Below are 13,737 nucleotides of genomic sequence, written 5' to 3' on the forward strand. Positions count from 1 at the left end.
AACATCAAGGCGGTGGCCCGTTCCTGTAGGTTCATGCTCTACAACATCCGCAGAGTACGACCCTGCCTCACACAGGAAGCGGTGCAGGTCCTAATCCAGGCACTTGTCATCTCCCGTCTGGATTACTGCAACTCGCTGTTGGCTGGGCTCCCTGCCTGTGCCATTAAACCCCTACAACTCATCCAGAACGCCGCAGCCCGTCTGGTGTTCAACCTTCCCAAGTTCTCTCACGTCACCCCGCTCCTCCGCTATCTCCACTGGCTTCCAGTTGAAGCTCGCATCCGCTACAAGACCATGGTGCTTGCCTACGGAGCTGTGAGGGGAACGGCACCTCAGTACCTCCAGGCTCTGATCAGGCCCTACACCCAAATAAGGGCACTGCGTTCATCCACCTCTGGCCTGCTCGCCTCCCTACCACTGAGGAAGTACAGTTCCCGCTCAGCCCAGTCAAAACTGTTCGCTGCTCTGGCTCCCCAATGGTGGAACAAACTCCCTCACGACGCCAGGACAGCGGAGTCAATCACCACCTTCCGGAGACACCTGAAACCCCACCTCTTTAAGGAATACCTAGGATTGGATAAAGTAATCCTTCTCACCCCCCCCCCCTTAAAAGATTTAGATGCACTATTGTAAAGTGGCTGTTCCACTGGATGTCATAAGGTGAATGCACCAATTTGTAAGTCGCTCTGGATAAGAGCGTCTGCTAAATGACTTAAATGTAAATGTAATGTATGGTCTTGTCCTTTGGTAGAGTTGACACACCAGTGTCACCAGTGTCACCCGGCATGTTTTGTTCTTAGAAATTCAACCATTTTTAACCTTAGCTTACACCGGGGTTTGCTTGGTCTGGTGTGAATTTCATCAGGAGTGGGTTTTATGCGTTTCAGTAGAAAAGGGCGGTCCATGACGCCAACGTAATGTCTATGCTCATGTGGGCGTGGCCACTGACAAGTTAATCTTTATATGAAAGTCCATACACTAATTTAGAATGTTATGTTAATGTCACATGACATCTTTTCACTAATAGTTTCATGTTTCACAATGTTTAGATGTAAACCAAACCTGACAGCTGGGAAATTTGTGTTTCCTGTCCTTCATGAGATCACCAAATTAAACACACTCGTCACACCTGTTCACGGACCCTTCCCACATTCTCAAAAGTAGAGGTGTTGTTTATTTTTGGGGATTTAGGAGTTTGGCCAAGTGAAGTCCTTTGTTCTTTCTCTGCCAGGAATTTATTATCTGAGATAACAAAACCTGGGTTTAGGAGAGAGAGTGAGGGGGGGGGATCAGCCACGATCTACACCCAGAAAGGGCAACGTCATGACACCACTGTTATTGCTATCAACTTCATATTAAGAGCTATTTTATGATATGATATTTTGTGAGTATGATATTTATGAGTATGATATTTTGTTTCCTAGATAACTCTATGAATGGTCACATTGAAACTGAGTTCACAGTAATGCATTCAGAGAAACATCTCAATCAGAACGGTATGATTATTTGTGATATTGAGAAAAGACTGAGCAAAATAGTGAAAGATAGAAGGAACTGGAAGAAAATGAAGGAAGCTGGTCAGGATGGTGAGGAATGATAGAAATGTATAGGGCACAGGGCAAGACCCAGATGCAGATGGTTCGAGTCTGTGATATTGATTAGTATCCAAGGGGCAGGCAAGACAATGGTTGTGGACAGGCAAAGGATCATAACAAGGTCAGAGTCCAGGAGGTACAGAGTAGTAGGCAGGCTTGAGGTCAGGGCCGGCAATATGATCAGGTAGGCAGGATCAGAGTCAAGGCAGGCAAGGGTCAAAACTGTGAGGACTAGCAAAACAGAGAAAAGGAAAAAGTAGGCGCACGGAGTAACACGCTGGTTGACTTGACAAAACAAGACAAACTGGCACAGACAGACAGAAAACACAGGTATAAATACCCAGGGAATAATGGGGAAGATGGGTGACACTTGGATGGGGGCGGAGACAAGCACAGGGACAGGTGAAACAGATCAGGGTGTGACAGAAATGTACAAATTAAAGCATCCAGTTTTATTTAACATGCATAGAGTTCTTCTCTTGTGAATGCTCTGATGGTTACCTTGCAGGGAGAGCAGTAGGACTTTCACTATCAGAGACTACAGTATATGCTGTTGGAGGGCAGTGCAGAACACAGCTTAATTCAGACTGAGTGGATCAGCCTGTGTCTTCATAGAAATAACTTCACTGAATTTACTGAAGCTTACAGTACCTTTAACTTTCTTTGCGCAAAGAGTTAAGACTGTCTTTTGTCACATTTTCCTCACCTCCACCTCCACCTTGGCTGATTTCCTTTAACGAGGACTTAACAGCCAATCAGAGGCACTAATTGTACCATTGTTGCCCCACTGATGTGAGCGGATGGACATTGTGCAACGAGTACGAGGCTCATCACCACCTCAAAGGCCAGAGGGGACCAGGAGGCCCAGGGACCAGGGGCCCCTCCAGATACTTCCTGCTAATTACCAGCAGAGTGGGTAGACAATCAGGCTGTTCTTAGCCTCTGATTGCTATTATCAGCTGCTGCTTTTACTTTGTTCGAATATCTGAAGCACCGCAGAAGATCTCTCCACCTGCCTGCCAGTGATGACCCTATTATGCAACCAGAGAGATACTCCTTGTGTGGCTCCTGTTCTGTTCTGAATATATTCCATAGCTGTGAAGAGCTCCTTGGGAACATCTTGGTGCAATCTGTTTGCTCACTGGAGAGACTGCATCTCCACTCTTCCCTGACACGGAAAGACACTCTCTGAGACTGGGAGTGTGTAAGTGCTCTCTACATCTCTGTCTGTATTTCCTCATTTGCCTTGTTTGCCCCAAGTTGTTGTTGACTTTCATGCTACTGGAAACTTCACCTTGCCCAACATTCTAAGTGACAGAATTTCATCTACAGTCAGTGAAGTGTCTTACAGTGCTGGTGGACTGAGCCATCATGCATTAGCATACTTTAGATCTCACAGTCAAGCCTTCGTATGGGTTTGGACTGGCGTGATGCACAACATTGCACTTGTAAAGATTTAGCATTCATCCAACCAGAGCTTATCAGGAGACTACTGCAAAGTGCTCCAGTGGTGTAGAGCTCCCTCCTCCTCCTCTTCTCTTCTCTTGTTGTGTTGTGTGGAGATGGAGAGAGGATCCACACACCCCTGTCATCAGCAGGTTACAGCAAGAGCCCTGCACTATTTCATGTTTGCTGCAATGGTTAAGAGTGTTGATAGAAATATGTGAGCTTCTCCCACTAGAGCTCCCACATGGGGGTTGTCAAGACTATGGAGAGGGCCAATTGGGTGTGGGTGTGTGTGTGTGTGTTTTTGCGCACGTGCGTGCATGTGTGTGAAATGAATCGCCATAGCAACAGCTCAGAGAATCACACTCCCCCTCCACACACCCTTTAAACTCCTCATGACACTTCCTGTTGCTATTCATCTCAACGTATTGCCCCATTGTCACTCACTGCCTGTATAGCTACTTCATTAAGATGTTACATGTGTAAACTCCGACTACATATTGGGTCCTTTTTTCATGTGACCCAGTTTACCATTCACTCTGCAGGTTTTTTCTGCCTACCTAATAACTGTTTTAAAACATTTCTATCTATTGCATTTGCTAGCTGTGTGTGTTTAGTGTAGCTACTGTGTATGAGAAAAAAGGGTAAACTTGGTATTCTACAAGAGAATCACTCCCTTAGCAACATCTCACGGGACTCTTCGAAGGCCATTACAGAGCCTATCTAGAGAATGGTAGCGTCCCACACAAGGGAACAGGAGGAGGAGAAGGAGGAGGAGGAGGAGGTGGAAGGGAGAGGTACTACATAATATATGAAGGCTGAATGAAGAGTAGGTGCTGTAGTTTCTTCTCCCACATACTCCAGTGGCCTGGGACTGTTGAGAGTCGGACGTTTTGCTACTTCAAACGAGATGCACAGAGGGAGAGTGCGAGAACAGAGGGAGTAGTGGGGGCCTGTGGAACGTGCAATGTACCCAGTCTCGGAGTGGAAAAAGAGTGGGGGGGTGAAATGAGAGAGAGAGAGAGAGAGAGAGAGAGCGAGAGAGAAGGAGCCTAGCTCAGAATGCTGGCCTCATACCAGATGCACTTTCAAGTGAGAGTAGAAAGGCTGGATTTTAGCACTAGTCCCCAGGAACGCTTGAAGCACTCTCTCATTAGACATGACCTTCTAGCTCCCTGAGAGGTGAAGGCAGAGGGGAGGGGCCATTTACCCCCACTGTGGAGCATGGCTCCTTCTGCGTCCGTAGTGGAGATGGAGGCACACACTTATCCAAAAAAACGTAGAGACATTTAGGATTAAAGTTCATGACAAAAATGGCCAACATCAATGATTCACATCCCGATGAGATATACGGCTTAGGTTAGCCACTGGACTGGGCCGCAATGTAGTGGAGTGCTGAAAGAAAGTGTTGGTAGGGATCAGAGATTGTTTGATTAAATGGACATGACCCTGAAAAAGGCAGCTTGCTTAAATGTCCTAAATAATGGTAACTTTCGGCTTTGAAAACCAACACACGTTTAAAGACACCCTTTATCCATCGCCCCCAAGACTAACTCCAGGGGGCAGTCTGATTGAAAACGGATGTATTGTTTGTATTTCTGAAACCTGTAGAAGTCAGCAGATCCATTGCTCCCCTGTCTTCTCCACTGGGAAGTGCTGAAACAAGCTGTAGATTTGTTGCAGGGATTGCACTGGCCCAGTTGGATTTCCTCTTAGACCTATAAGGCTCTGGACTTCAATGGCTCCAAATAGCAAACCCCACCAGCGGATTAGCACAGTGTCTATACAGGAACAACAGATGACCTTGAAATGCTGCCTTCCTTGTACACAAATAGACACAGGACTACACTTGTGCCTATACATACATGTGCTGTATGTGTTTTCTTTGTGTGCCATGTGACTTGAGTAGCAACTAAATTAGACTCTCATCATGAGTCATCATTAAATTAAATGATAACTCTGTCCTCAAAACACATGTTCTATTGTACAGCATCTATGGGATAAAGGAAATCAAGGATATTTTGGGAAAAATGTAAATCGGCAGAACATTAATCTGTGTTTGAAATTAACTAACCACCCATTGTTTTCCTTGTGGTTTGAAGGACACCGTATAAATGTATTTTAAATGAATATACGTACATGTACTGTATCTGCCCTTGAAGTATAAAAAATACATGTAAAAAAGTATTTGCTAAAATGTTTAATTTGGCTTTACTGCTATTAGCCCACACAAACAAATTGAATAACAGATTCACTACATGGAACTACAGATAGTCAAGCAATTTTTTTTAAACGTATATTTAACCCCTTATTTTTGGAACTACTGTATTTCATTTTTTACCTGGTACCAGGGAACCTTCAGACAAGGCCTGTGGGTATCCTAGTGCAACACAACTGACATGTACGTGTTCATGAGAGTCTCACCTTTCCATAGAGCTCATATTAGTGTGTAGCCCAAACTGTACGGACGCTACAGGCAGAAATTGTCAGATGGGCTGCATCAACTTCAAACAAGTTCCAAAATGCTTGTGGGGGGTTGTAGAGCAAAACGGAGAACACCATTGTGAGAGTTTCATAGTTTGTAGGCCAAACCATTCGGCCGCTACAGACGATGTTGTGAAAAGACCGATTTCCGGAAAGTCTTATGGTCTGACAAACATCGCCCTAGCTCTGTCATCTTTTACCGCAGATGTGGTAGATTGAGTTGCATCCACTGCAAAAAAATGATATCTCTAGTTTAAACTGAAGGATTTTGATGGGAACGTTTTTATTATGCTAATTAGATTTCAGTGGGGTCGCTGAAATCAACTCGAGGAGGTTTTAATAGAGCATTGGGCCACCACGAGTCAGACCAGCTTCAATGCACCTTGACATAGATTCTACAAGTGTCTGGAACTGTTTTGGAAGGATGTGACACCATTCTTCCACAATAAATTTGGTGTTTTGTTGATGGTGGTGGAAAACACTGTCTCAGGCGCCTCTCCAGGATCTCCCATAAGTGTTCAAGTGGCATATGGCTGACATCGTTTTCATGCACTGTGGATGGGGGCATTGTTATCCTATGGGGGCATAGCCATGGTATCCAAAATAATGGCCGACCCAGAATTTTTATACATAACCCTAAGCATGATGAGATGTTAAATGCATAATTAACTCGAGAACCACACCTGTGTGGAAGCACCTGCTTTCAATAAACTTTGTATCCTTCATTTAATCAAGTGGTTCCATTATTTTGTCAGTTACCTGTATATCTTCCTGTAGTATAGACATTGTTGCCTGGTCCCAGATATGTTTGTGCCATCTTGCCATCTTCTTTGGTGTTTGGCATCACAACAACGATAGGAGTTGGTTATACAGCATACGCAGATCTGGGACCAGTCTGTAAACCAGTCTGTGTTTGACATGTGCAGCCTTGTGTGAGCATGTGAGTGTGCAGTACAGTGTGAATCTAACATACTCTGATCTCTTTTGCTTCTAACCTGCCTTCTCCTGCTGGGACCTGTGGATGTTGATGCCTTTGCTAGCTTATTGTGAGTACACAACTGATTAGACATCTGGCCAAACCATATTCTCATCTCAATACTTCATGTTTTGACAATGTGACGTTTGCTTGGAAGATTTTGCCTTATTTGAATATGTAATGAATACACAATCCATATTTTTAGTTGGAGAAATACAGTCAGTTATCGTTTAGCAATTTGCTAATGACTACTTGTTGACCTTTATTGTGTGTTGTTCCAGGTGATGTCGTCAGGCATGGAGGATGACCACATCTTCCATATGACTGGGTCGGGAGCAGATCAGGACCCAAAGGGGGTGTTCACCATCAACAGGTTGACTGGAGAGGTGTCTGTTAGCCAAGAGCTGGACAGAGAGGCCATCAATTCCTACATGGTGAGTACCCTGTCATACCGCACACAGCAGAAAGAAACACCGACATTTTGATTCCATCAGCTGATGCTTATCCGTTTATGTACAACAAAAATGGCTGAAACATAAAATGAGAGAAAATGTGTTTAGGTTTCAGCTGCAGACTTTGATGCCAGATCTAGACTGTGCATATTTCTAGCAGAATCTGTCTGAGTGAAAATTGTATCATATTCTCTTATTGGTGACTTGACACTATCTGTCAGAAGTTGGAGCTTTGTGACAAAAGAGTCATAAAGAGACTGTGAGAATCTAGTTTAGCCTAGTGCCTCTGGGGTTAGCATTGCCTTGAGAAAGAGAGAGGAGAAGAGGGAGCCAGCAGGCCCAGGTGGGTTCAAATAAGACACAGCCAAGCACAACACTTGACATTTACATCTCCCTCCTCTGCTCTCCCCAGCTACACACTCAGACATGCACGCACACACAAAAGATCGCCCACACAGACACACACACAAGCACACCCACATAAACACACACACTGATTTGCCAATCTCATTCCCCACTGGCAATCATGCACGCATTAAAGGCTGCCATTTCACTTCAGTTACATTTAGATTTCGATAAAGGAGTGTGACTGCGTCCACCTGCATGAGTTTGTGTAAGGGGCTGTTTGCCTGTCTAGTTGTCTGTGTTTGGTGGTCATGTATCAGTGGTTTAAAGAATTGTGTGTGGGTTTTGAGTTATACATTGAAAGGTGCTGTTCATGGTTGTTACTAGTTGCAGGCTTTGTGCTGGGATGGCTGTTGTACTGTTAGTCACAGTAGATCCAGAAAAAAACATAACTACAAGGATGGCATATAGTTACACTCTCTCTCCCCCTTGTTCTGCTATACCAATTTACTGCACAAATATATTCAGAATTTGGAAATGAGCCATGGATTGATTCCCAGGACTTTTCTCGAACATTCACACACACAGACAGGAACATACACACACAGACAGACATATACACACACACACACACAGTGGCTTCAGCGATGAAGCACTCTTTACCTAATTCTGTGGTATCTGGGCAAAATTACTGCATTTCCAGCTAATCCCGGAAACAGCATCACATCAGGGATAATTACATGGCTGCTAATTCAGGCTGACACACACACAGGCCAGAGAGGTCTCTCTGAGGTTAGACTCACTGGACTATGTCCTCATGCCATATATATATATATATAAATATGGAATACATGTTTGTTATTAAGGCACATAAAAGTTTACATGTTCCAGAAGGCATTCTGCCCAAGAACGTACTTAGATAAAAATAAATGTATGTTTACATTCAAATGCCTCCCCTGTGAAGTAGTGATGTGAGACATACGCCAAGTTTCCTGACGAGTCACATTTTGTCAAATGTAGATTAAGTGATACATTTATATTAACATAATTTAAAAAATGATAATTAAGATTGTAAACGGGAAATCAGTAGGAACAACAATCGAGAGTAAACATAATCATATAATGGACAATAACATTGACATAGAAGACATGTGCAGGTTGTTTGGTCTGTCAGACAATGTCCCTCATTTTATGGCAGGCAGCAATGTAGTGCGCTGACAACCCACAGCTCTAACCCGAATTATATCCCTAAACCTAACCCCTATGCCAAAAATAGTATTTTACATGTGAGGACCGGCACTTCTCAGAATTGCTGTTGGTTTACTATTCTTGTGGTGACGTTTGGTACCCAGTAAAGTAAAACCTGTACACACACACACACACACACACACACACACACACACACACACACACACACACACACACACACACACACACACACACACACACACACACATGGTACTCACAAGTATAGTAGAACGTGTACTGTACAGTACACACACGCAGGCCAGAGGTCTCTGTGTGATATTGGACTCACTGGACTATGTCCTCGTTCCAATCATTCCTCCTCTATACAGACTGTAATCACAGCATCCCCCCTCACTTTCTCTCTATCTGTCTCTATCAATTCAATTAAAAATATTGGCATGGGAAACATATGTTGACGTTGGCAAATCAAGTGAAATGAATTAACGAAAGTGAAATTAACAGTAAACATTCATCACACAAGTTTCAAAAGAATAAAGACATGTCAAATGTTATATTATGGCTATGTACAGTGTTGTAACAATGTGAAAATAGTTGAAGTACAAAAGGGAAAATATAGAAACATAAATATGTGTTTTTATTTAGAATGTGTTTGTTCTTCACTGGTTGCCTTTAACTTGTGGCAACAGGTCACAAATCTTTCTGCTGTGATGGTACACTGTGGTATTTCATCAATAGATAATATCAAAATTGTATTTGTTTTGTAATTCTTTGTGGTTCTATGTAATCTGAGAGAAGTGCAGCTCAGTTTTCAAATAGCATTCCAGTTTGCTCAGTTTTTTGGTTAATTCTTTCCAATGTGTCAAGTAACTATATACAGGGGTTCTTCCTTTAAAAGTTATGAACTTATGCCACGACCTTTAGTGGTAGATGGTGGCACCACACTATCACAAGTTAGAACACTGATCTGTTGTCTAAACTGTGGCAAAAATGGACTATCTTTTCGTAAATTAATGGAGGCTGTTTCAGTCTGAGAGTCTCTCTTCTCTGGCACGAGAGTCCTGCATCGATGGTCCTGGAGTTAAGAGAGAACTTGGGTAAATACAATGGGGGAATTACACTTGACATGTGGACTGACATTTTTCAAAAAAATAGGCAGTGGGCTTTTGGTTTCTCTCCCTCTAAAAACTGAAATAAATCATTCTAAATAACAAACTGGATTTATTTAGAAATTAGTAAGAAAGTCTCACCCCATGTTATATAATGGCCCTTTTCCCTTTATTATTTGAAAACGAAATAATCCCCAAAATATGGTTATTTTTTAAACAAGCCAAAGAAAGTTGGTTGCAATTTCAGTTTAATCCACCAGAAAAGACAGAACAAATAATACAACAAATATCGTGATTAAACTCAAATATACGAATTGTGTTACGGGGTTCCTCTGTTGAAGGAGAGGCGGACCAAAACGCAGCGTGGTCATTTTGATACATCTTTAATGAAGATGATACATGAACAATATACAAAAACAAGAACCGTGAAAAACCGAAAACAGCCCTATCTGGTGTAACAAACACAACAAAACAGGCTACCTAAATATGGTTCCCAATCAGAGACAATGACTAACACCTGCCTCTGATTGAGAACAAAATCAGGCCAAATACAGAAACAGACAAACTAGACACACAACATAGAATGCCCACTCAGATCACACCCTGACCAAACAAAACATAGAAACATACAAAGCAAACTATGGTCAGGGTGTGACAAATGGTTTTTTTTTTAATGGGGAAAAAAAGGGAAAAAGTAAGGAACTTATGTCAGCCCTGCATTAAAGACCAAAATTGGTTAAGGAGAATTGTGATAAATAAAAATATATACCATTTTCATGTAAAGACCAAAAAATTGACAGCTGTGCCATATTGAAAAATAGTTGGGACGAGATTTTTTTTCTTTCTCATGATCTGTGTCGTGTCACCCGCGTGCTAGCGTAGTGGCGGCTTCCCTGATCCATCTACTGCTGCCCCCTGGACACTATAATCACTATGATCACTATGATCAACTCAGGCTCTGTGTGTAGTTAATCTGACCCTCTCTGCCTAGTCATCGCCATTTTACCTGCTGTTTTTGTGTTAGCTGACTAGCTGTTGTTGTCTCACCTGTTGTTTTAGCTAGCTCTCCCAATTCAACACCTGTGATTACTGTATGCCTCGCTGTATGTCCCTCTCAAATGTCAATAGGCCTTGTATACTGTTGTTCAGGTTAGTTATCATTGTTTTAGTTTACAATGGAGCCCCTAGTTCCACTCCTCATACCTCTGATACCTCCTTTGTCCCACCTCCCACACATGTGGTGACCTCACCCATTATAACCAGCATGTCCAGAGATACAAGATACAGCCCAGTGCCTGGGCTTACCTCCGCTATACCCGCACCTCACTATACCCCTGTCTGCACATTATGCCCTGAATATATTCTACCACGCCCATAAATCTGCTCCTTTTATTCCTTGTCCCCAAAGCTCTAGGCGACCAGTTTTGATAGCCTTTAGCCGCACCCTCATCCTACTCCTTCTCTGTTCCTCGGGTGATGTGGAGGTAAACCCAGGCCCTGCATGTCCCCAGGCACCCTCATTTGTTGACTTCTGTGATCGAAAAAGCCTTGGTTTCATGCATGTCAACATCAGAAGCCTCCTCCCTAAGTTTGTTTTACTCACTGCTTTAGCACACTCTGCCAACCCTGATGTCCTTGCCGTGTCTGAATCCTGGCTTAGGAAGGCCACCAAAAATTCTGAGATTTACTTACCCAACTATAACACTTTCCATCAAAATAGAACTTCCAAAGGGGGAGGAGTTGCAATCTACTGCAGAGATAGCCTGCAAAGTTCTGTCATACTTTCCAGGTCTATGCCCAAACAGTTCAAACTTCTAATTTAAAAAATGTATCTATCCAGAAATAAGTCTCTCACAGTTCCAGCCTGCTACCGACCCCCCACAGCTCCCAGCTGTGCCCTGGACACCATCTGTGAATTGGTCGCCCCCCATCTAGCTTCAGAGTTTATTCTGTTAGGTGACCTAAACTGGGATATGCTTAACACCCCGGCAGTCCTACAATCTAAGATAGATGCCCTCAATCTCACACAAACCATCAAGGAACCCACCAGGTACAACCCTAAATCCGTAAATATGGGCACCCTAATAGACATTATCCTGACCAACTGGCCCTCCAAATACACCTCTGCTGTCTTCAATCAGGATCTCAGCGATCACTGCCTCATTGCCTGTATCCGCTACGGGTCCACGGTCAAACGACCACCCCTCATCACTGTCAAACCCTCCCTAAAACACTTCTTTCTTTCTAATCGACCTCGCCCGGGTATCCTGGAAGAATATTGACCTCATCCCGTCAGTTGATGATGCCTGGTCATTCTTTAACCTCATAGTCTGCCCCATCCCGCATGCGGTCGCGTTACTACAGCCTCAAGCTCATTACCATAACGCAACGTTAGCGATTTCTAAAAATCGCAAATGAAATGAAATAAATATGCCTGCTCTCAAGCTTATCCTTTTCTTAACAATCCTGTCGTCTCAGATTTTTATGCTTTAGAACCAGAGAAAATCAATAATTTGTGTAAGAGTGGTGATAGCTAGCTTAGCATTTAGCGTTAACATTTAGCACGCAACATATTCACAAAAACCAGCAAAGGGATCAAATAAAATAATTTACCTTTGAAGAACTTCAGATGTTTCAATGAGGAGACTCTCAGTTACATAGCAGATGTCCAGTTTTTCCTGAAAGATTCTTGTGTAGGACACAACGTTCCGTTTTGGTACTATGCATTTGGCTACCGAAACTAACCGAAAATTCAGTCACCTACACGTCAAACTTTTTTCCGAATTAACTCCATAATATCGACTGAAACATGGAAAACGTTGTTTGAATCAATCCTCAAGGTGTTTTGTCATATATCTCTTCATTGAAATGCCGTCCTTGGAAGCCTGCATTCTTCTCTGATTCGGATGGAAAAATACTGGTAGCTGACTTTTGCGCACCAATTTCCACGCAGACACCGTGCGGGACACTTGGCAATTGTAGTCTCTTATGGTCAATCTTCCAATGATATGCCTACAAATACGTCACAATGCTGCAGACACCTTGGGGAAACAAGAGAAAGTGTCCGTTCATTCCTGTCGCATTCACAGCCATATAAGGCGATCATGGAAAACGTAGCCTCAGAAATCCTGTTCATTTCCTGGTCGGTCAAACATCATGGTTTTGCCTGAAGCATTTGTTCTAGGGCACTCACAGTGAAAATCTTTGCAGTTCTGGAAACGTAAGAGTGTCTTCTTTCCAAAACTATCAATTCCAAGCATAGTCGAGCATCTTTTTGTGACAAAATATTGCGCTTAAAACGGGCACGTCTTTTTATCCAAAAATGAAATACTGCCCCTATAGGACTAACAGGTTAAAAGTAGCTTCCTCACCATCTTATACAAGCATGCTCCGTTCAAAAAAAATGCAGAATGAAGAACAGATATAGCCCTTGGTTCACTCCAGACCTGACTGCCCTCGACCAGCACAAAAACATCCTGTGGCGGACTGCAATAGCATCGAATAGTCTCCACGATATGCAACTGTTCAGGGAAGTCAGGAACCAATACAAGCAGGCAGTCAGGGAAGCAAAGGCCAGCTTTTTCAAGCAAAAATTTGCATCCTGTAGCTCAACTCCAAAAGGTTCTGGGACACTGTAAAGTCCATGGAGAACAAGAGCTCCTCCTCCCAGCTGCCCACTGCACTGAGGCTAGGTAACATGGTTACCACCGATTACTCCGCGAGAATCGAAAACTTCAACAAGCATTTCTCAACGGCTGGCCATGCCTTCCTCCTGGCAACTCCAACCTCGGCTAACCGATCCACCCCCCCGCAGCTACTCGACCAAGCCTCCCTAGCTTCTCCTTTACCCAAATCCAGATAGCAGATGTTCTGAAAGAGCTGCAAAACCTGGACCAATACAAATCAGCTGGGCTTGACAATCTGGACCCTCTATTTCTGAAACTGTCCTCCACCATTGACGCAACCCCTATTACCAGCCTGTTCAACCTCTGATTTGTATCATCTAAGATCCCCAAGCATTGGAAAGCTGCCGCGGTCATCCCCATCTTCAAAGGGGGAGACACCCTGGAACCAAACTGTTGCAGACCTATATCCATCCTGCCCTGCCTATCTAAGGTTTTCGA

The 13,737-nt window shown here is 43.4% G+C and overlaps 1 protein-coding gene across 1 annotated transcript in view; it reads left to right on the forward strand.

Moving 5' to 3' along the window:
• Positions 1–13,737, forward strand: part of LOC118401299 (cadherin-13-like) — a 636,121-nt gene that overhangs the window by 272,182 nt on the left and 350,202 nt on the right. The window contains exon 5 of the mRNA XM_035798686.2: positions 6,783–6,935. Within this exon, the coding sequence (XP_035654579.1) occupies positions 6,783–6,935 (153 nt within the window). The remainder of the gene's footprint in view (positions 1–6,782; positions 6,936–13,737) is intronic.

The sequence above is a fragment of the Oncorhynchus keta genome, chromosome 22 (assembly GCF_023373465.1).
Source record: "Oncorhynchus keta strain PuntledgeMale-10-30-2019 chromosome 22, Oket_V2, whole genome shotgun sequence".
Lineage (NCBI taxonomy): Eukaryota > Metazoa > Chordata > Actinopteri > Salmoniformes > Salmonidae > Oncorhynchus > Oncorhynchus keta.